The sequence below is a fragment of the Scyliorhinus torazame genome, chromosome 8 (assembly GCF_047496885.1).
Source record: "Scyliorhinus torazame isolate Kashiwa2021f chromosome 8, sScyTor2.1, whole genome shotgun sequence".
NCBI lineage: Eukaryota > Metazoa > Chordata > Chondrichthyes > Carcharhiniformes > Scyliorhinidae > Scyliorhinus > Scyliorhinus torazame.
This window is the reverse complement of record NC_092714.1, coordinates 271,213,473-271,238,513: the sequence shown is the minus strand read 5'-3', so window position 1 is coordinate 271,238,513 and position 25,041 is coordinate 271,213,473. Positions and strand designations below refer to the sequence as shown.

Genomic DNA, 25,041 nt, shown 5'->3' with positions numbered 1-25,041 from the left:
CTGCACCCTTCCTAATTGCTTGCTCTACCTGCATCCTGCCTAACTTTCTGCTTGTATGAGGACACTGAAATCTTTGAGTATTAACGTTTTAAAGATTTGCACCATTAAAAAAAAAAAAGTGAGTAACATCACAATAGAATATACAACATAGAAAATAAGAGTAGGATTAGGCCACTTGGTCTTTTAGCCTGCTCTGCCATTCATTATGATCATGACCGATGATCCAAGTTAATAACCTTTTTCCCGCTTTCCCCCCATATCCCTTGAGCACTTTCGCCCCAAGAGCTATATCGAACTTCTTGAAAACATAATGTTTTAGCCTCAACTACTTTCTGTGGGAGTGAATTCCACAGGCTCACCACTCTGGGTGAAGAGATTTCTGCTCATCTCTATCCTAAATGTTCTACCCCATATCTTTAGATTGTGGCCCCTGGTTCTGGACTCCCCCGCTATCAGGAACATCCTTCCTGCATCTATCCTGTCTAGCCCTGTTAGAATTTTATAGATATGAATGAGATCCACCCTCATTCAACTAAACTCCAGCGAATGTAATCCTAACTGACTCGATCCCTCCTCGTACGTCATACCCGCCACCCAGGAAATTAGTCTAGTAAACCTTCCCTCCACTTTATCGCAAGAACATCCTTCCTCAGATATGGAGACCAAGGTTAGATAGTCTGGTCTCACAGTTATCCACATACTGCATGCCATGCATTTGCCCACTCAATGTGTCCAAATCACACTGAAGCATTTTAACATCCTTCTCACAGCTCACCCTCCCACCCAGCTTTGTGTCATCTGCAAATTTGGCGATATTATATTTTGTTCCCTCATCTAAATCGTTATTACATATTATGAATAGCTGGGATCCATATTCACTGGCTTCCCCTCGTCAACCACAGTAGTTACAGCCTCGAAGAATTCCAGTCGATTTGTCATCGATGTTAAATGCTAAAAATGTTTAATTCCAATACCTCTGTGTAGATGCAAACTTATTTATAGAATCCCTACAATGCAAAAGAGGCCATTCTGCCCATCGAGTCAGCACAGACCATCCGATAGAGCGCCCTATCCCCATAAACCATATAGCTTGCACATCTTTGGACTGTGGGAGGAACCCGGAAGAAAGCCACGCAGATAGGAAAACGTGCAAACCCCACACTCGCAGTCACCCAAGGATGGAATCGAATCTGGGTCACTGGCGTTGAGGCAGCATTGCTAGCCACTTTGCCACCCTGCTGCCAATTGTTTTCACTCATCCTTCTTCTCTTGTCCTAAGACCCCCGTTGCCCATTTTTGAACTCTGGGCGCCCTGCCTGAGCTGGCTGCCTGTGGCCTGTGCATGGACTTGGTAAATGTGGGAAAAATAATAAAACTTGATGTCAGTGCCTTCTGACCGAGCAGGACTTGGGCTTTGGAAAGCAAAAAACAAGCAAGGGCTGCTTTCGCTTTCCATCCACCCCAAATCCACTGGAGAAAATTGCAGGCAATGGGGAAAATCTGCTAATCTTAAATTGTTCTGCTGCACTACAGTTGAGGAAAGTAAAATGCCCGAGGGCGTTTGCTTTTACATTTAAATTAATTGATTTTTTTTTATTGCATTAAAATGATCAAAATAAGATAAATCTGGAACTTACTCCGGTAACTTTGACAGGAATATCGGCGCATCAATATTCGAGGAGTTTAGTTGTGCAACTAAAGATTGTATATACACTTATTTATGTGACGGCATAACTTTTAAAACCTGAGTTCATAAATCATTAAGTTTACATGGGGATCCCTCTATGTGTGCTTTAATGCAATTAAATTTATACTGCACTTTAATAGTTTGCATACTCTGAATCATCACATTCCCTTTGGAAAACTTGAGTTTGAAAAGCAGAGTTACAAATGTCCAAGACGACTGAAATTTATTGTGATGCGCCACACATTGTTAAAGACTATGTGAGAACGACTGTTTTTGATCTACCTGCAGTGGTAAAGGACAATACTTGAATTTTACGGGAAGCAATCAGAAAAACACTTTGCAATCATTGAGCATATCTCTGCCTTTTTTTTTTAGCATCATTGTCTAGCCTTGCCAACCACATGTATATTTGTGTGTGATATACATACAATTTATCATTAAGTGTAGAAATTTCTCCTCATCTCGGTCCAGAATGTTCAGCCCTTAACTTGATTCTAGATTCTTCAGTCGGGAAAGGACCACTGTGTCCACCCTAAAAATATTGCATGTTTCAATTAGGTCTCTTACTGTTGTTCTAAAATCCAGAGAATATCGACCTAATTTACTGAGCACCCCACTATTGAACAACCCTCCCATCGTGGGGACCAGGTGCTTTCCCTGCTCAACGTGACACACCAGGCTTATCAGAAGGAAGCCAGCAATTCATGACCCAGCTAGAGTTTAATTCACTTTGAAAAACAAACTAATACTTTTCAATGAAGAAGTAGATATATTCTCTCAGCAACCTGATTTTCTTTCTGAATGTCAAAAAACAATACAGCACAGGAACAGGCCCTTCTGCCCTCCAAGCCTGTACTAGTCATGATGCCACCTTAGCTAAAACCCTCAGTACTTCCTAGTGCCGTATCCCTCTATACCTATCCTGTCCATGTGTTTGTCGAGATGCCTTTTGAACACCATTAATGTATCTATTTCCAGAACTTCCCCTGGCAGTGGGTTCCAGGCACTCACCACCCTCTGTGTAAATATAAAAAAAACCTGCCTCGCACATCTCCTCTAAACTTTGCCCCATGGACCGTAAACCTATTCCCCCCTAATGACTGACCCATCCACCCTGGGAAAGAGTGCCTGCCCATCCACTCTATCCATGTCTCTCATCTTGTAGACCTCTCATCTTGTAGACCACTATCAGGTCACTCCTCAACCTCCGTCGTTCTAATGGAAACAGTCCGAGTCTATTCAGCCTCTCGCATAGCTAACACCCTCCAGACCAGGCAACATCCTGGTAATCATCGGCTGCACCCTCTCCAAAGCCTCCATATCCTTCTGGTAGTATGGCGACCAGAATTGTGCACAATATTCCAAGTGCGGCCGTACCAAGGTTCTATACAGCTGTAGCATACTTGCTAGTTTTTATACTCCATGCCCCATCCAATGAAGGCAAGCATTCCATATGCTTTCTTGACTATCTTGTCCACTTGTGTTGCCACTTTCAAAGATCTGTTGGCCTGTAGGCCCAGATCTCTCTTGACTTTCTATATTCTTAAGAGTTTTGCTATTTACTGTATATTTCCCCTCTATGTTAGACCTACCAAAATGCATTACCTCACATTTGTCCGGATTAAACTCCATTTGCCATTTCTCTGCCCAAGTCTCCAACCTATCTATGTCCTGGGTATCCTCTGACAATCCTCAACACTATCTGCCACTCCACCAATCTTGTGTCAATAAAAGTAATCACAGGACTCATTAAATAATGGTAACTGTGGGGTAAAAATTCAAGACGTAAATTTGTTTGTTTTGAATTTGTTTGAAATTAAGCTTTTAAAATTCACGCTCCATTAAACATTTAAAGACAAGAAATGTGCAGAATTTACATCTACACTAAATACATAATGGAACTTTATTTGGAGGCATATTCCAAAATATCAGCAGAAAGATTATTAATTAGGTTATTAGAATATTCAGGCTGCTTTTGGATATTAAATATTTGTACATTTTTTCTGTTTTTTAATTTTGGTCTGTTAACCACTGGACTAATGTATACACATTTTAACCTCTTTTAATGTGTGACTCTTGATTTTTCTTATTCATTCATGGGATGTGGGCGTCACTGGCTGCGCCAGCATTTATTTCCCATCCCTAATTGTCCTTCAACTGAGTGGCTTTGCTGGGCCATTTCAGAGGGCATTTAAGAGTCAAACACATTTGCTGTGATCTGAAGTCACGTGTATGCCAGACCAGGTAAGGACGGCAGATTTCCTTCCCTAAAGGATATTTGTGAACGAGATGGATATTTATGACAATTGATGATGGTTTCATGGCCTTCTTTGGACTTTTAATTCCAGATTTTTGTTGAACTCAAATTTCACCATCTGCTGTCAAATTTTACCATCTGATTCACAAACATATTATTGCAGTTTGAAAGTCTATTGGAGATCTATAAAGATCAGTTTCACTTGGAACCTGATGAGTATATGTCCCAATTCTTTGGGTTTTCCAGTGACGTGATGAGTGGATTAATTTTTGCAAACAACTGTTTGCTCAAAATTAAAAATGAGTTGAGGGAAGGCAAAGTTGAAATAACCAACAAATAATCACTCAAATTCAGTTTTTGTTTTAAATGTCGTTTTTTTAGATGTGGCAGTGCTGAGATAAAATACTTCATGTTTTAGTTGGCTGTTGCACCTCCGCCTCCTTCTGAGGTCCCCGGCATCACAGATATCAATTAAGTTCATTACGCCCCATTTTGGTTCCACCAGGTGACTCCGCACCTGACCTCATTGCAGCCTTAGTCTGAGCATTAGCAAATGGAGCTGAATTCTGGAGGTGAGAGTGACTTCCCTGAACATCAAAACAGCATTTGACCGAGTATGGCATAACGGAGATCTCGCAAAACTGAAATCATTGGGATTCGGGGATAATGTTGGCGTCATTTCTAGCACAAAGGATGATGGTTATGGTTGTTGGAGGTCCCAGTACATTGCTGCACGAGTTCCCTAGGGCAGTGTCCTAGACCCAACCATCTTGAACTGCTTTGTCCATGACCTTCCCTCCATCTTGAGGGCAGAAGTGGGTTGTTTACTGATTAAACAATGTTCAGCACCATTCGCAACTCATACTGAAGCAGCCCATGTCCATTTGCAGCATGGTGAGGACAACATTCAGGCTTGGCATGATGAGTGGCAAATAACATACGTGCCAGGCAATGACCATTTCCAACAGGCTGAATCTGACCATCTCCTCTTGACATTCAATGTTATTACCAACACTGAATGCCTCACTATTAACATCCAGGAATTTGCCACTGACCATAAACTGAACTGGACCAGCCATATAAATGCGTTGACTATAAGCAGATCAGAGACTGGAAATTCTGTGGCAAATGGCTCCCCTCTGTCTCCCCAAAGCTCGTCAACCATCTACAAGACACGTCAGCAGTGTGATGGAATGCTGTCCACATGCCTGGATAAATGCAGCTCCAACAACACTGAGGAAGCTTGACACCATCCGGGACAAAGCAGCCCATTTGATTGGCAGAACTGGTCAAAGGTTACTGAGCATAGTTGGAATGTGGAGTGGAATCCACAGTCAAATCAGCCATCATATTGAATGGCGGAGCAGTCTCGAGGGGCTAAATGGCCTGCTTCTGCTCCTGCTCCTGATTTATTTGTTTGTATGTTTAACATTGACTCCCTCAACCACCGACGCACAGAGACGACAGCGTGCACTGTTCATAAGATGTACTGCAGCAGCGCACCAAGGCTCCTTTGGCAGCACCTTCTGAACCTGCAAACTCTACCACCTAGAAGGCCAAGGCAACGATTGTATGGAAAGACCACCACCAGCAAGTTCCCCTCCAAGCCACACAACGTCTTGACTTGGAACTAAATCTCCATTCCTTCACTGTTGTGTCAAAATCCTGGAACTGCCTCCCTAGCAGCACTGTAGGTATACCTACAACACATGGATTACAGCGATTCAAGATGGCAGCTCATCACCACTTTCTCAAGGACATTAAGGATGTGAACTAAATGTTGGCTTAGCCAGGGACACCTGTATCTGGTGAACAAATAAATAAATCACAACATCCGAACATAAAGAATTTATGTCAAGTGGCTGAGTAGCTAGATATATTTATCCAGGTGTCTTTGAAAGTGACATAATTATGAATTTGTCATTTCTTACTGTTCATTTTTGAAGTATAACATTTGTATAAATTAGATCAATTTTATGTTCAAATTAATTTTTACTATTAGGGGTTTTAGTTAATAAAAGCAAGACTTATTTCTGAATTATTACTAATTTCAGCCCTAAGGTTGGGTGATGTAGGTGCTGTCATCACGACGGTGGAAGATGAAGAACATGAAGGAGTATCTGGGCTTCAAGATTCTTCACAGAATAGCAGCAACTCTGAGCCTAATCCAGTTCCACCCAACAGGAAGTCCCCCCGTCTCCACACGCCAGGTTAGTGGATGCAAACATGACAGCAGAATGGTTTTAAGGACTGGATCTATGCTTCTTATCCAGGCAGGAATTCAGTTAGGAACATATGATTTTGAAGCTATGTTATTCATGTGGGAATTTAGCTCAGCTCTAATACTGCATTCCTATTGTCTCATGGAGCCAAGGTCACTCCGATCACAGATTTCTATTTTCCCAATTTTCATTTTGCATGTAAGGAATTTTGTGTTCGCCCAGAAAATAATGGCTCCAATAATCTACTGGGCATTAGTGTATGGTTAAGTAATATAAAGCACAAGTCACAGATTGGATTCCTAAATTGTGTTCATCAGATGTAATAGGAGCAGGCTATATGGTCCCTCATGCCTACTCTGCCTTTCGGTAACGTCATGACTGAATTTCGACATAAATATTTAAATGGTTTTATCCCGAGACTATGGCTCCCTATTCTAGATTTTCCAGCCAGTCCCAAGTTTCAATGAGATCATCTCTCATTCATTCTTCTAAATTGAAGGGACCAAAGGCCCATTCTACTCTGTCTCCTCAGGATTAATTTATCATCACAGGAATCCATCTGATGAATCTTCATTGCATCCCCCTCAAATGCAAGTAAATTGTTCCTTAGATAAGTAGACTAATATTGTACACACAATTCTAACTGTGGTCTCACTAAACCTCTTCAGCAAGACTTCCTTACTCTTTTTAAAAAATAAGCTTAGAGTACCCAATTCATTTTTTCCAATTAAGGGGCAATTTAGCATGGCCAATCCACCTAATCTGCACATCTTTGGCTTGTGGGGACGAAACCCACGCAAACAGGGGAGAATGTGCAAACTCCACACGGACAGTGATCCAGAGCCATGATCGAACCTGGAACATCGGCGCCATGAGACAGCAATGCTAACCACTGTGCCACCATGCTGCCCCAAGCCTCCTTACTCTAAGTTCAAACTCCCTGCAAGAGAGGGCAACATATTATTTGGCTTCCTGTTCTTGTGTTTAAAGATGAATGTATTGTGATTTATGTATAAGAGCACCCAAATATCTCTGATTACTAAAATTGACTGGCTTGTCACCTTTTAAAAGAAAATCTGTTTTCCTGTCTTCCCACTAAGGTGGATAATTTCATACTTTCCGACATTAAACTCCCATCTGCTAACATTTTGTTCAATTGCTGAACTTAACTGGCAGCATGGTGGCACTGTGGTTAGCACTGCTGCTCAGGGCACCGAAGACCTGGATTCGATCCCAGCCCGGGTCACTGTCCATGTGGAGTTTGCACATTCTCCCATGTCTGCGAGGCTCTCACCCCCACAACCCAAAAGGATGTGCAGGGCAGGTGAATTGACCATGCTAAATTGCCCCTTAATTGGGACAAAAAGAATTGGGCACCCTAAATTTAAAAAATTTAAAGAAAACAAAAAATAAAATGCCTTTATCCCTTACTTTGTGCCTTGTTCGCAGTTTAATTTTCCAATAACTTTGTGTCCAAAACCATTTCTTAACCCCTACAAGTTCCATTCCCCTATCGTCCTCTGTAATCGCTGCTACATTGGCTCCCTGTTGAGCAACCTGGTTTTTAAATCTCTCCATGGCCATGCCCCTCCCTATCACTGTCATCTCCAGCTGCCCCACTATCCTCCAACGTTCTGGCCGCTTGCTTATTCCCAATTATAATTGCTCCACTGTTGATGTCATGTCTTCAGTTGCTTGGGCCCGAAGTTCTTGAATTCCCCCTCTATCTCACGTTTTTGCTATAAAGGGCTCCTTAACATCTACTTCTTTAACCAACCGTTTTTTTCATCTGATCGAATATCTGGCGTGGCTTAATGTCAGCTTTATTTTATAATGATCCTTTGAAACACCTTGGGATGTTTTATTATGCTCAAGGTCCTATAAAAGTTGTCAACAGAGTTGGAAAGATTATACTTGATTCCCTCATCTAAATTACTGATACAGATTGTATGTAGTTGAGGTGTAAGTACTGATCTTTAGCATTCCACTGTCTTTCTGAAAATGACCATTTGACATATTGTATTTTATGGTCTTTCATTAATCCTCATCCCATGCTAATATGTTGCTCCCAATCCTATAAACTCTAATCTTGTATGATCTTTTATGTGACACCTTATCTAATGCCTTGAGGAAATCCAAATACTCTATATCCATTGGTTCCCCATGTCTATACACCATGCTCGTTGGACCCCCCGAAAAGCTGTTAAGTTTGTCAAAAGTTGTTTCCTTTCCATAAAACAATCTTTATTCTCCCTCACCATACTGTGATTTTCCAAGTACTTTGCTAAATGTTCCTATTAATAGATGCTAGCATTTCCCAGTACAGATGGCATGCTAACTGTCCTGTAGTTCCTGTTAACTCTCTAATTTTTGCATTGGATTACATTGCTACTTCCAACCCACCAAGATCATTATAGAATCGAAGAATTCTGGAAGATCAAAACCAATGCATCCATTATCTCTACAGTTAACCCTTTTTAAAACACTGGGTGGTAGTTCATTGGCTTCAGGGAAAATGTCAGCTTTTAGTACCGTTAATTTCTCCAGTACTTTGCTTTATTCATTTAAATTACTGTTGGGCTCCCCCTTCCATTGGACCCTTGGTCCTCCACTATTTTTGTATATTCTTTTTACAGTCTACACAGGAGAAAACTATTTCTTTTTAACTTCTCACCCATTTCTTCCCCTTAATTTCTCCTGTCTCAGAGGGGCCCACATTCAGTTTAATCACTTTTTTTTCATGTACTTGTAATTAAAATCTGTTTATTTCTTCCTAGGTTATACTTGTTTGCTATTTTCTCCCTTTTCTCAATTTCTTGGTCAACATTGCTGATTTTCAAAACTCTCCCGATTTGTTTGACTATAGTGAACCTGTTCTTTTAATTTAATGCTAGCTTTAACTTCTTGCAGAGTTTTAATCATCAAATAAATATGCATTCATTGAGAATTATAAGTATTTATTTAATTTTTTATAATTGATTATTTATGATCATATTAATCTAATTTTCCAGCCTACTGTAACCAATTCCGCCCTCATGCCCATGTGGCTTTGTTTAAAATTAAGACTTTAATTTTGACTTAACCATATCGCACTCAAACTCTGTTGAGTTAGCTAATTTTAGTTGAGTGCAAGTTTATGATGATGCTTCTGGGCTAGTGATTTTTAAAAAAACAGCCAGTACTATTGTTCCTAATTACTAATGCGATCCCCTTGCTGGAAAATGTGGAACATTTCCGTGAAGGAAGAATGTCCTTTGGCTTGGATGCCTTCCTCACTACTGATTAAATCTTCATAACTTGAAACCCTCAGACCTGGAATAATTGTTACTGCTCCCTGAATCGGGTCAAAAGCATCAATTCCATTTTGAAGTTACAGTGTCCACGTTGGTTCATGGTTTAGAAAATCTGATTTGACTAATTCATCATGAGCTTTAAAAGCAATCAGTCAGCATGAAACAAAAGTATCCACCATGTCGTCCAAAATTATTATCTAAACAATGAGTGGATATTTAAGAGTGATGTTGCTGTTTAAAAAAAATTGCACTTAAAAGGAGTAGTGGCTATTTGGCAGTAATGGAGTCAGCTATTTAATCTTAATATCCATCCTATAGTGTGGAGCTCCAAAATGTTTTTTCCCAAGTTTTAGATTAATTCATTATCAGATCCATTGTACAATGTTTTTTGTAATGGCCTTGTGCACATGAGGTGCTGCATTTAGAGTTGTGAAGCTAAATTTATTTGGTCTTGTTTCCTCCCACAAGTCCCGAAAGACGTGCTTGTTAGGTGAATTGGATATTCTAAATTCTCCCTCTGTGTACCCGAACAGGCGCGGGATGTGGTGACGAGGGGATTTTCACAGTAGCTTCATTGCCGTGTGACTAATAATAATAATTGTTTGTTGTCACAAATAGGTTTCAATGAAGTTACTGTGAAAAGCCCTTAGTCGCCACATTCCGACGCCTGTAGGGGGGAGGCTGGTACGGGAATTGAACCCGCGCTGCTGCTTTGTTCTGCATTACAAGCCAGGTATTTAGCCCAGTGTGCTAAACCAGCCCCAGGTTGTAAGCCTACTTGTGACCATCAATATGATTATTATTATGTGGCCTAGTCTTTTCCTCATTCAAAGCATTTAAATTTAATGGTGCATCACAGCCTGAAATTAAATTCCACCATTCCACCTTCTTAACAGAATTCCCATGCATTCGGCCTTCCTTGGTGCTCAGACTTATTTACTATTTCTTCTATTGTTACAGTAGCACAGTGGTTAGCACTGTAGCTTCTCAGCGGCAGGGTCCCAGGTTCGATTCCCGGCTTGGGTCACTGTCTGTGCGGAGTCTGCATGTTCTCCCCGTGACTATGTGGGTTTTGTCCGGGTCCTCCAGTTTCCTCCCACAAGTCCCGAAAGACGAGATGTTGGGTGAATTGGATATCCTAAATTCTCCTTCTGTGTACCCGAACAGGCATCGTAAATTGGCGACTAGGGGCTTGTCGCAGTAACTTCATTGCAGTGTAAGCCTACTTGTGACAAGAAAGATTATTATTGCTATTATTAAGTTTGCAAATTTGGGCATCTTCCCAATAACCATATATACAACTCATCAATGTACACGGTGAACAGAAATAATCGCAGAGCAGAACCTTTCCAACCCGTTTTTAATCTGTCCAATTCCATACCTTTTAATCTTTTCTAGTCGTTGGCTGTGTGATACCTAGTTAAAGACCTTCCCTAAGTCCATTTCCGTCTTATCCATTAGATTTTCTCCACTTTCTCAAAGAATGCTATCAGATTTGTGGACCGCAATCTATCTTTCTGAAATCCGTTTGTTGCTTCTAATTGTTCCTCTTATATACATTTAAGAATGTTAGTTTTAAAGACTCCAAGACTTTTCCTACTGGACTGTAATTACCCAAGTTAACTCATAAATAGTTATTAGTCATCTGGCACTGGTCTGCGATCAGTGGAACCCAGAAAAATCATTTCTAGGTCCTCCACTATTTCCTCCATTTACATCCAGGTCCTTGGATGTATTCTGGCACACTGTCTTCCTATGGCTTAACTAACTTATTTGATGGTGTTGTTTTATTTGTCATCTAGCTTTTAACTAATTTGACATTAGATCCTTGCTAATATCCTGTGTTGAAAACACTGATGCAAAGTACTTAAATATTCCTGCCATTTTATGTTGATCTTCTATTAACATGCTAACCTTTCCCTTGGATTCCATTACACATTTAACTAATAATGTATTTGTACAACACCGTACTGTTGTAAGATTGCCTCACTATTTTGTAAGATTTTGATATTTTATCCTCATTTACCCTCTTTTCCTTATCTTTTTCTTGACCTCCTATTTTATTTGTGGCATTTTTATTCAGTCACAACTGAATAGCTTGCCAGAGCATATAAGAGTCAACCAGATTACTGATGCTAGTTTTATAATAGCAGCGTTCAAGTTCGCGAGGAGCCTAGACAAAGTAATTAGAGAGAAACTATTCCCATTAGTGTAAGAGTAAATTAGATGACAATTCAAGCTGATTGTAAAAAAACAAAAACAAATGATGGGTTCCCTATATATCATTTTACGTTAATGACATAGATGACCATGTGGGGGGTAGAATCAGTAAGTTTGTAGATGACATAAAGATTGGATGGGTGGCTAACAGTGAGGTTGAGTGTCTTGGGTTACAGGAAGATACAGATGGGTTGGTCAAATCGGCAGAAAAGTGGCAGATGGAATTTAACCCTGTAGAGTGTGAGGTGATAGACTCTGGAAGGAGTATTAATGTGACAAGGAAGTATTCACTGAATGGCATGACACTGGAAAGTAATGATCTTTATTAGTGTCACAAGTAGGCTTACATCAACACTGCAATTAAGTTACTGTGAAAATCCCCTAGTCGCCACACTACGGCGACTATTCGGGTATACTGAATTCAGAATGTCCAATTCACCTAGCAGCATGTCTTTCGGGACTGGTGGGAGGAAACTGGAGCGCCCGAAGGAAACCCATGCGACATGGGGAGAATGTGCAGACTACACACACAAGTGACCCAAGACGTGTATCGAACCCGGGTCCCAGGCGCTGTGAAGCAACAGTGCTAATCACTGAGTTCCGAGGAACAAAGGGACCGTGGCGTGTTTGTCCATAGATCTCTGATGGCAGATGGGCAGGTTAATAGGTTTGAAAAAGGCATATGGAACACTTGCCTTTATCAATAGAGGCATAGATTACAAAAGCAAGGAGGTCATGTTGGAGTTGTATAGAACTTTGCAGCTTGAATACTGTGTGCAGTTCTGGGTGTCACATTATAGGAAGGATGTGATTGCACTGCAGAGACGATTCAACAGAATGTTGCCTGGGATGGAACATTTAAGTTATGAAGAGAGGTTGGACAGGTTTGGGTTGTTTTTGCTGGAGCAGAGAAGACTGAGGGGCAAACTGATCGAGATGTACATGATTAAGGGGCAGGAAAAAGGTGGTTAGGGAGCAACTGTTCCCTTTAGTTGAAGTGTCAGTTACGAGGGGACACCAGCTCAGAGGAGGTTTAGAGGGGATTTGTAAAAAGAGTTTTACCCAATGGGTGGTGATGGTCTATAATGCGTTTCTTGGGAAGGTGGTAAAAAGTACTTGGATGAACACTTGGCCAAGTGCTGGCAAATGGGATTAGTAGGTAGGTCAGGTGTTTTTCATAAGACCATCAGACAGAGGAGCAGAATTAGGCCATTAGGCACATGGTGTCGGTGCAGACTCAATGGGCCGAAGGGCCTCTTCTGCACTATTATTCTGTGATGTGAGTGAAAACCTTTTTTATACAGTAAGTGGTTAGGACCTGGAGTGCACTACACGCAGTACGACTAGAGGCGGCCGTGGCTTTCAAAAGGGAATCGCTTGTCACCTGAAGAGTGAAACTAGCTAAGTAGCTCTTGTAGGGAGCTGGCGTGGACATGACAGGCCAAACAGCTTCCACTTACTAGTCTGTTCTATGATTCTATTCCACATTTATTTAATTGGAATTCATGTCTGGACCCTTAGTCCAGGTCTCTGGATTATTAGACCAGTTAATGACCCATTATGCCGCTGTCTAAATCTTGAAGTCATTTTTTTCAATTATATTTGTTCCGCATCTTTCCAGTTTCCTCTTAATTAACAAAATCCATGCTGATTTATAGTTCTGTATATCCATTCCCTTTCCACTCCACGTCACCTCAACTGAACTAACATTTCCCCTTTCTATTTGCTGCCGAAATCCTATTTTATAGTCATTCCCTACAAAATGTTTACCCACACTTAATTCAGTTAACTGATCATTATTCTTGCTTGACTAGATCTAAAACATCTATTTTCTTAAGTATTCTAATGTACTGCTTCAGGAAGGTATCCTGTTCACATTATAAATTTTCTCCCTTTCTCAATCAGCGAGTGAGAAATTCAAGCAATAAATTTATTACTCCTACCTGTTTTCATAAAAATCTGTCTGGTTTTCCTCTCACATTTCTATTTTGGAGTCTGCAGTTGAATTTCTCAATCCTATTTTCCTTTGGTCTGTAATCCTATTGACTTCAAATTTTGTATTTTGTCAGTCCTTCACAGCATAAATTTTCTCTTTCAACATTGACACTTCTTGCTTATCTATTCTATCCCACCTAAAAATATTATAACCTGATGTGTTTATTTTGCACTTCTGGCCAAATTGTAGCTAAGTTTCTGCTAATGCTATTAAATCTATCTTAAATCTATAATTGCTTCTAATTGCCCCACTTTATTTCCCACAGCGATCACTTCAGTACATGCACTTTAGTTTTTTGCATTGTTCCCAAGATTATTTTGCTTTGTTTCTGTCTTTTCTCTGATGCTGATATGTTTAGCTTTGTCCTTTCATGCTCATCTGTCTGGAAGACATTACTTTTGCAAAGCTTTTTTTGTGTATTATTCCTCACACCACACACCAAGACCAAGATGGCGCCAGAGCGAGGTGACTTCTTGCAAGCTGTGCCCAGCATACCCTCTAATTCTTACTCTTGTTCTATGCTTCTCAAACTTCATTCTAACTCTTTTAAACTCTCTAGTAATGTTCTAATTCAATTACCTACCTTGTATTAAGTTGATCTTTACTCTACACCTTACTATAACTGTAACATTATACCAATGTATGGTGTGCATTGTTTGTAGAGCATGCAAGAAACAATACTTTTCACTGTAAACTAATACATGTGACAATAATAAATTAAATCAAATCAAATCAAAAATCACTTTGCTGGTGTATTTGTTTCAAACTTTGTCACATAGCTTTTCATTTCTCTGGCGTGACTAATAAAATAAAAATCCTGTTCCTGACAGCACCTTTTCGCTGTATGATAAATGTTCTAATCTTCGTGTTGTCTATTTTGGCTCATGTCTGAACAATGCAATGGAAATAAACCTTGAAGTCCTATTCCTAAGAACTCCTTTTGCAAGACTTTGCTTTCTTGTTGATCATGATCATATGAGCCAAGATGTTTGGCTGCTATCCCTCCTTAATCTTCTCCAGTCTATTCAGAATGCTATATACCCATCCTCATCACATGGGAAGCAACTAGATACCTAGGGCACTCAGCTGGTACTGGAATAAATAAAATGCCCCACCCCCCAATTAGCAAATCTAATTAAATTTCGAAACATCTTGTCCCATTACCCCGGATTCGACTAATGTGTTTTGGTGTCATTTAATCATGTTCCCACTCAAGAGTCCTTATTCTTATACAGTGAACCAGTGGTTCAGGCTTTCTGGGGAGATAAATTTGCTTTGGGCGTTTCTGCTTTAACCTGTTCCTTTTTGCCTTCGCTGATGTAAATAATTACCACTCCTTAGTCTATCACTTCCACCACTGTCTTTCAGCAAGAAAGTTATTACTCCAAAAATCTTTCTCCCTGCCACGATGCGGTAGATTGTCTCCCAATTCCACCTTGAGTTCTGAGATCTTGTGCTTGAATAATCTCAGTTAGAGACACTCATTGTAACAGTTGTTTTCATGGACTAATAATACAGAGGTGGGACTTATCTTCCTGAAAATGATGAAGAAACTGTTGAGTTGTTGGGGGAAAAACCTTAACTGGTTCATTAATATCCTTGAGAGAAAGAAACCTGATGGCCTTACCAGTCCAACCTATCTATGACTCCCATCTCACACATCAATGTTGACTCTTCCCTCTGAAAGAGATTATCAAGCCGCTCAGTCATCCAGACAACAAGGGATCGGGAAAGAAATGTTTTTTGCAGTCATGCTTGCAATTCAGAGTGAATTTTTAAAGGAAAACTTCCTCCAGTTGTATCTTTTTACAACGCATTTGCGTTCTCTGCTCCACTCTCTTGACCTTCAGCAATCACAGATTCATCCTTGAAGGTAATCCAACGAAATTCCAGCATTCATCAACTCTTAATCAACACTATTCAACCCTCGGCTTCTATAGATTCTCCCGAAAGGCGTGCTTGTTAGGTGAATTGGACATTCTGAATTCTCCCTCCGTTTGCCAGAACAGGCCCAGAGTGTGGCGACTAGGGGATTTTCACAGTAACTTCATTGCAGTGTTAATGTAAGCCTACTTGTGATACTGAAAAAGATTATTATTATGTTACTTGTCCTGATAGAATCAAATGATGCATTTCTTTTTTGAAGGATGGTTTGAATATATGCTTTGGATGGTAAAGTCAAATTTGGTTAACTACAATGTGATTGCCTCCTGTATTATTTGCATCTTTACAGTAGCTGTGGTGGAGAGTAAGGTGGATGAAAACAAAGATCAGTCTGCAAGAATCATTCACCCAAGCAGTAAAGAATTTAAAAAGACATGGGGATTCCGACAAACAACTATCGCAAAACGCGAGAATGCAATGGATGCAGAGAACTCTGACACTGCACTGAGTGAGAACTCTGACCAGTTAACCCCCTTATTGCGAAGGAGCAGACGACAGACTCAACGATCTGTCAGAGTTCAGGAATTTATTTCAGCAGCTCAGAAGCGCTATCGTCGAATGACCGACCTTGATGATGGTGGTGAATGTGGATTCAATGCAACTTCTGAGGCAGGGACAGGGTCTGATGGCAGTGTGGAAGTAGATGAAAAAGGTGCTGGATCTCTAGACATGGCCACAGGCCCAGGTTCTGCTCATATATTTGAAGCAAGAAATCAAGTGGCTAACTCTGATGAAGACAGCAGCACCAACAGTGACAGTGATGAACTTACACTGAAGGAGCTACAGAATCAGTTGAGAAAACGGCGTGGTCAAGAACAGCCTGATTCACCACAGAGTGTACACAAAGTGCAAGAAACATGCACTGAAGAAAATCAATCCAGAAAAGAATCAAAGTCCCTGGTTACTGTAAAAATGAAGAAGAAAATAGTCACTCCAGTAAAGAAAGGTACTAAAAGTGGTACAGCTCTGAAGGAAAAAGAATCCAAATCACAAAAGTCAGAGACAGACGATGATGAAAGTTCAGTCAACCAGTCAGACAATGAATACAATGACCCAGATAAATTGTATTGTATATGTAGGCAACCACATAACAACAGGTAGGTGCCCGGATTCGGGAAGCTGCATATATAAGCATGACAACAAAATATAAGGCAAAAATGAACATTGAAGTAGCAGACTAGTTTATACCTAATTTATTAATACATTGCTGCTTCAAAAGTGCTATCATTTGATGCAATGAGTTTATCGATATTATGCAACTTATGAAGCCCAAGATACACAGGAGGATGATGGAGAAGATATTCCCAATTGCAGAAGTGATGTAAATGACCAGATGATCTGTATGTGGTGATTGTCGAGGATAAATGGTGGGCAGGGCACTGGGATAACTTCGAATAGTGTTACAGGATTTCTTAATATAACCCTGAGGGGATAGACAGGGCCTCATTTTAACATCTCTGCTGAAACATTGTGCATCAGATAGTACTTATGCATTAACCTAGATTGAGTTAATTCAAGTAGAGTTTAAACCCATATTCCTCGGTTAAGTTGGAAGTTAAAGGGGCTTTAAAATTGACCATGGGACTATGCTTTTTAGGTAAATTTTCAAAACAAAGATTTTCACAGGCCTCTAATGTTCCTTCAAATTGAGGCTCATTTCCTCAATTTTCCATATGCGCTGACATTGGACACTATTGTGAAAGGTATTATGCTGTCACTGAAGAGAAAGACTTTATGTGGTATCTTTCGTGACTTCAGGACATTCAAACTCCATTCACAGCTAATAAAGTACTTCTGAAATGTAGTCACTGTTGTGATGTAGGAAAATGAGCCAAGCAGGATGTTTTAAGATGTGGCAGTTTTTTTTTAATAGGCTGCTGTGGAGTGATTGAACATGGCCAATGTTAAACTTTCTTGCCCAACTGCACTGTTAACATAGACCCCACAAGCCACATACTATCCTGATTCATAGAATTTACAGTGCAGAAGGAGGCCATTTGGCCCATCGAGTCTGCACCGGCTCTTGGAAAGAGCACCCTACACAAGGTCCACACCTCCACCCTATCCCCAAAACTCAGTAACCCCACCCAACATTAAGGGCAATTTTGGACACTTAAGTGCAATTTAGCATGGTCAATCCACCTAACTTGCACATCTTTGGACTGTGGGAGGAAACCGGAGCAACCGGAGGAAACCCACGCACACACTGGGAGATGTGCAGACTCCGCACAGACAGTGACCCAAGCCGGCAATCGAACCTCGGATCCTGGAGCTGTGAAGCAATTTTGCTATCCACAATGCTACCGTGCTGCCCAATCGTGGAACTATATCACTGTCATTGGGTTAAATTCTTGGAACGTCCTTCCCAACAGCATTGTGGATATACCTGCACCACATGGACTGTAAAGAAGGCGGCTCTCCACCACCTTCTCGAGGGCAGGTAGAAATCAACAATAAATGCTGGCCTAGCCAGTGATGCCCACATCCTGTGAAAGAATAAAAGGAATGGTGAGGCTGGAACTCACTTGAAGCTATTTTCTCCCTAACTGTTGTTTCTACCTGGATACCTGGGAGTAGGTCAGAAATGGATACATTGGATAGAATTGGGAGAGGCGTTCGGGACCCATAAGCACCAGGATATTAGCCAAGAGCTCTGAATTCAGATGCTTTTTTGTTGAAATAGCAATAAAATTAAAGCTCAACTTGAGGCTGAGCTTCAGTTTAGGCATAATTCTTCAGACAAGCTGATAGCTTCTGAGTTTGTGAGTAGAGTTTATATTCATTGGAAGAAATTGAATGCAACCAAGAAATTATTTTAAATGTCTAGGAGATTAGTTAAAATGGACCGTTGCTCCAGCAAGCTATACGTCTCAAGTGGCAGTCTGCCTGTTTTTCTCGCTTTCATATATAGACTCTGAATAACATTCAGTATAAAGTTTTTGAAATCTATTCTAGAATTTCTTTAAATGACTTCAACACAATTCATCAGGCAGATTAAAAACTGTACAGACGCAATTTTCCTTATTCGTGAAACATAGTGGGGAATATTAAACTCTGCATATCTTCTGGAAACCGTAGCTTTGTACACTCTTGGAGGAATTGCACTACTGCTCAGAATAAGATCAGAAATGAGCAGAAAAAATTTGTATTTAACGTGCAATTTCTGTAAGCATCACATTTTAGCAAAAAACAGGAACCTAGCTAGTTAAGATTAAGAATAATGTTTGAAGTAAAAGTGGGAATTTTAAAATGACTGCGGCCTCTTTGGATCGGATGATGCCAATGTCTAGGAGATTAGTTAAAATGGACCTGTGTCTTTGCAGGAGACTGCAGAGGTTTGAGCTGTCACTAGCTCCAAGTGCTGGTTTCACTGACTAGTAACTTCCAGAGTGTAAAGGTCCTTTTAATTTTCAGTTTTGCAGGATTAAAGTGTGACTGTGTTGGTTCAGAAAAGCCAGCTTTTCAGTATTATAGACTTTGTAATGTTGCCACATGCAGCCTATTCAGGATTTTTTGGTAGTACATTGTGTCTGGCAAAAGTGATCAGCTGAAATTTGTCTGAACATGTCTGATTTGAACTGAAAAAATACTCAAGTGTTGGTTTTAAAATAAAAGATCAAACTACTGCATGATTAATTTTCAGTAAGAAAGCTGCAAAAGACTTTCACATGAGCTGAATATAAAAACCATCCATCTAAATCCACTTAGTCTAATTAAGACCTCTGTTTTACTTTCATATGGAAAATTATTACTTAGGTCCACCAAACTGGCGGTTAGTTTTGTGAAGAGATTTAACTTTGAAAAGAAACTGGTGCAAACTTTTTCACTAGACTTTTCACATGTAAAGTTTTTCTCCCCTGAAATGTGCATTGTTGCGTCATACTTTCAAAGCACGTCAGTTTTTGTTTGATTTTATATTAGTACTGCTTCTCATAATTTCCCACATTGTACATTGGAATTTCCCATATTTTACATTGGAAGTCTTTTTATTATGAATACAAGTAATACTCTACATTTGAAAAAAGCATTTTGTTTAATTCGAGGATATTTTATCCACGCCAAGACTGATTTTTGATTTGTACAGTAACGTGGGTGTGCAATGTGCTGATTGTGAGTTTTCCGCCAGATTTATGATCTGCTGCGATCGCTGTGAAGAATGGTTCCATGGCGACTGTGTGGGAATTACAATGGCAAGAGGACGCTTACTGGAACGCAATGGGGAAGACTACATCTGTCCTGATTGTAGTCCTTCTCCAAGCAAAGGCTCAGGCACCACAGAAATGAGGCCTGGTCACCAGGAAAGCAAATCTGTGCTGGCAAGCAGCAACGATCCCAATGCAACAGGAGAAAAGCGCGATGGAAACGCACTCGGTGATCAGGGAATAAAAGGCAGGATTGAGAAAGCAGTCCATCCAAGTGGCAAGAAGAAAATTAAAATATTTAAGCCGGTATGCTGTTTAGAAACCGTTTACATGCTTTTAAGTGGTTTGAAATCTATTCAGGCATATTATTTCATAACCAGAATCTTTTCACCTTTATTGAAGTGCACATCTTGCTTTCCTGTGGTAGTAAGTTATAATCTCTGTAAAAACCTGTAACATGTAAAATAAATTTGAACTCGCAGCTGATAGTTGAGCGAATGATATGAGATTTCATATTTTAAAACTTTTAACTGTAATAAATGTCTAAAAACACTCTTGACCAAATTTTCCTTTTGTATGCAAATTGCTAAACTACAGAGGAACATTTCTCTTTTATACTTATCACACATTGCACTCTCCACGAAATTATCGTCCTTATCACAGTCCACAGTTGCTCCCAGCTTTCCACGGGTTCTCATATTCCTGTTTCGCTGGGTAGTACTTCTAGTGACCATCTCTAGACACTCAGTTTTTGGAGAGTTACCAGCAGTAAATCCGTTCAAATGATTCCCGTTTCCCCCGGAATCAGTAGAATGATGCATCTGCAACTAGAGATTGTCTTCCTCCCACAGCTGACTACGGTAACTCGCAAAGTCAAGTAGCCTTATCTGTCTGCTCAGCACACAGAATTTCTGCTGTCTGTTAGATGTTCATTGGTTTGTGGAGAAGTCTGTAACCAGATCTCAAAAATAGCTTACCGTGCCCTTTTCCCCATGGCAATGTGAAACTCATTGGCCTTGAACCTAGGTAGGAGTGCGAATCTGCTATTCTTGACCCCAATTCCCTTTCATTTGAGAAGTAAATGGACTGTTTACATCACAACTGTTTACAACCCCATGCCCCATGCTCCTCTCAAGGACTTTGGGAGACCCAGATTCAACTCATGGTAAACCAAGAGTCTGCTGCCATTTTCTAAACATAAATACCTTATTCTCAGTAAAACAATCTAGCCTTCCTTTGATTTCTAACAATCAAACCACCCAGGCGTACAGTTAAGCATACTTCAGAATAGGTAACATGGCCTTAAATTTATCTTAAATTTAAAGCTATAGCCCCAAAATATAATATTTTAAACCTTAATTGTAACAGTTGACGAGGAGTAGGTAGTGTGATGTGAACCGTAACTGATTCAGAGTTTGATACTAAACTTTTAAAAGTTAAATTTAGAGTACCCAATTCTTTTTTTTTTCCAATTAAGGGGCAATTTAGCGTGGCCAATTCACCTATCCTGCACCTCTTTTTGGGTTGTGGGAGTGAGACCCATGCGGGCACGGGGAGAATTTGCAAACACTACATGGGCAGTGATCCGGGATCGAACCTGGATCCACAGCGCCGTGAGGCATCAGCGCTACCCACTGCACCACCGTGCCGCCCCGATACTAAACTTAAATTACTGATTAACACAATTGTGTAAAATAGCTTTGTTCACAAATGCACTGCTCCTTGTATTGCTTTTAGCTTCTCTGGAATCAAAAGACTTTATATTTGACCGTTTTCACCCCCTTGCTTTCATTTCACCCAGAGGACTGATTACTGCCAGGAAATAGCTCCACAAATGTTTGGCTGCCTGCCAATGCCACGCCCAAGTATCCATTCTTCCTTTATTCTGCCCTCATCCAATATGACTGCTTTCTAGCAGAAGTCTTTGAACAGAGCTCATTCGGAACAAGAACTTGCACTGATTTTCTTCCTTCCCTCTTATATTGACATCTAATGCCAATGATATTTCAAGACTTGACTCGCTCTGATCTTTTAATTTTAAAGAAAATCACAAACATTGCTTTTTCTGTAGAAATAAACTGGAGGCTGGCACAAAAATCCAGTGATTTTTCAATTTAAAGAATCCAGTTAATAGTGGACAAAACCTAAGTCAGTCTCTATTATATTAAGATATTTATGAGCATTATATAACTGGCACTTTTGACTTTGAATCTTGATTAAGTAATTGGAGTATGTGTCTATTCTTTGTGAGCATGGAAGTGATGAATTCATTTTATTATAAAATATATCTCGTTATCAAGCCGTACACTCAAATGGGCTGTATTTTAACAGTGCCCCGCCATTCTCGAGACCAAAACAGCAAGTGGGTGTCACCTCTCTTTGCCTTTTGCTGGTTCCAACCCAATTCCAGTTAAAATTTAACGAGCTGCTGGCATGCACGGGGGCCACGCAAGATCATGTGGCGGGGAAGGTACTCTGTCGTGAAACCCATCCTGCCATCAACTGCTAATGCATCATTAAAACATAGAAAATAGAAGCAGGAGTTGGTCATTTCCCTCCTGCTGCACCATTCAGTCTGATCATGGCTGGTCCTCTATCTCAGTGCCATACCCCTGTGCCCTCCCCATACCCTTTGACATTTTTAAAGTCTAGGATCTATTTCTGTCTTAAATATATTTAGTGGCTTGGCCTCCATAGCCTTCTGTGGTAGAGGTTCACCATCCTCTGAAGGAATTTATAATAATCTTTATTGTCACAAATAGGCTTACATTTACACTGCAATGAAGTTACTGTGAAAAGCCCCTAGTCTCCACATTCCGGCGCCTGTTCGGTAACACGGAGAATTCAGAATGTCCAAATTACCTAACAGCACGTCTTTCGGGACTTGTGTGAGGAAACCCATGCAGACACTGAGAACGTGCAGACTCCACATAGACAGTGATTCAAGCCGGGAATCGAATCTTTGACCCTGGAGCTGTGAAGCAACAGTGCTACCCACTGCTACCGTGCCACCACATTTTCTCCTCATCTCTGTCCTAAATGACCTACCCCATATCCTGAGATTGTGACTCCTTGTTCCAGCCCCCCCCCCCCCACCGCCATAAGAAATAACATTGCGGCATCCAGTCTGTCCAGCGCTGTCAAAATTAGTTTCCTTCTAAACTTCAGTGAATGCAGGTGTAGTTAATCCAAACACTCCTCATACAATAATCCTACCATCCCAGGAATCATTCTGGTGAACCTTCACTGCACTCCCTCTATGGCAAGTATATCCTTTCTTGTGCAAGGAGACCAAAACTGCACACCATACTTAAGGTGTGGTCTCACCAAGGCCCTGTACAGCGGCAATAAGACATCCTTATTCCTGTACTCTTGTCCTCTTTCAATGAAGGCCAACATACCTTTTACCTTCCTAACTGCTTGCTTACTTTCAGTGACTGGTGTACTCGGGACACGCAAGTCCCTTTGTATATCAACATTCTCCCATCTATCACTTATTAAATAATGCTCCACCATTCTGGTTTTACTACAAAAGTGGATGACTTTGCACTTATTCACGTGATACTGCATCTGCCATGTATTTGTCTGCTCAACGTTCTAAATCGCCTTAAGCTTCTCAACATCCTCCTCACCACTCACATTCCCATCAAGTTTTTGTCGCCTGCAAACTTGGAAATATTAACGTTGACTCCCTTATCCAAATCATTGATATATATTGTGAAAAGCTAGGGCCCAAGTAGTGATCCCTTTGGGACCCCACTAGTCACCATCTGCCACTCCAAAAAAATAACATTTATTATACTGTTTCTTGTTTGCTAACAATTCTCAATCCATGCCAATATATTATCCCAATTCCATGTGCTTTAATTTTGCACATTAACCTCTTATTTGGGACTTTATCAAAAACTTTCTGCAACTCTAAAATACACCACATGCACTGGTTCACTCATCTATTTCACTACTTGAGGGCGGCAGGTGGCGCAGTGGTTAGCACTAGGACCATGGTGCTGAGGACCCGTGTTCGAATCCCGACCCGGGGGTCACTGTCCGTGTGGAGTTTGCACATTCTCCCCGTGTCTGTGTAGATTTCACCCCCACAACACACAGATGTGCAGGTTAGGTGGATTGGCCACGCTAAATTGCCCCTTAATGGGGGGAAAAAACATAATTGGGTACTCTAAATTTTTTTATTTTTTTAAAATTCACTACTTGCGTCCTCAAAAATGTATTGCAGGTTTCTCGATCATGAATTCCATTTCATAAATCCATGTTGCCTTTGTCTTATCAGTTCATATTTTTTAAGTGCCCTATTATCCGATTCTTTATATTAGATGTTAGCATTTCCCAGCTGCTGATAAGCTAACCGGTGTGTAATTTCCTGTTTTCTCCCTCCCTCCTTTTTTAAATAGCGGGGTTACGTTTTCCACCCTCCAATTTGCCGGGATTGTTCCAGAATCTACTGAATTTTGAATAACCGATGCATCCACTAATTCCATGGCCAGCTCTATTAGTACCCTGGGTTGTAGATTTGGGGATTTATCAGCTTTCAATCCCACTAAATTCTTTAACGCTATTTTTCTGATAATACTAATTTCCTTCAGTTCTTGCTTCTCACTAAACCTTTGATTCCTTAGCATTTCTGGGAAGTTGTTTGTGTATTCCTCCATGAAGACAGAACTAAACCAGTTTTAATTGCTTTGCCATTTCCTTGTTTCCCATTATAAATTCCCCATTTCGGATTGTAAGATCTGTATTTGTCTTCATTAATCTTTTTCTTTTTAATCTACTTATTGAATCTATTACAGTCTGCTTTTATGTTACTTGCAAGTTTACTCTCACACTCTATTTCCCCCTCTTAATCTCTTTATCCTCTTTTGTTGGATGCTGAGCTTCTCCCAATCCGCCGATGTGCCACTTTTTCCAGCAACTTTATATGACTCCTCTTTGGATCTCATACTATCCTGAATTTCTTTTGTTTGCCATGGTTGAGCTGCTGTTCCTGTTGTATTTTGCAGCGGAAAGGAATGTGTAATTGTTCAATACATACATTTATTTCTTAAATATTAACCATTGCCTATCCATTGCCTTTTAATTATTTTTCCCAATCTCTCAGCCAACTGAAGCCTCTGTCATGTTTGGGCACTGTTCCCTCAAGTACCTCACAGAACAAGATTATTAATTAACCCTTCCTCATTGCAGGTAATAACAGAACCTCCTGGACAACCTGGGAGGCTCCTCATGGCTCCTCATGGCCATTACTTGCCTGACCCACTCCATTGC

The 25,041-nt window shown here is 40.4% G+C and overlaps 1 protein-coding gene across 8 annotated transcripts in view; it reads left to right on the top strand.

Annotated features, from left to right (window-relative positions):
- The window catches only part of LOC140428638 (death-inducer obliterator 1-like), a 208,984-nt gene that overhangs the window by 75,094 nt on the left and 108,849 nt on the right, over positions 1-25,041 (top strand). For 7 of the 8 annotated variants that reach the window (XM_072515307.1, XM_072515305.1, XM_072515306.1 and 4 more), the window contains 3 exons: positions 5,999-6,154; positions 15,909-16,716; positions 19,746-20,067. In XM_072515307.1, coding sequence (XP_072371408.1) covers positions 5,999-6,154; positions 15,909-16,716; positions 19,746-20,067 — 1,286 coding nt within the window. The remainder of the gene's footprint in view (positions 1-5,998; positions 6,155-15,908; positions 16,717-19,745; positions 20,068-25,041) is intronic. The other variant, XM_072515311.1, reaches the window with a different exon arrangement.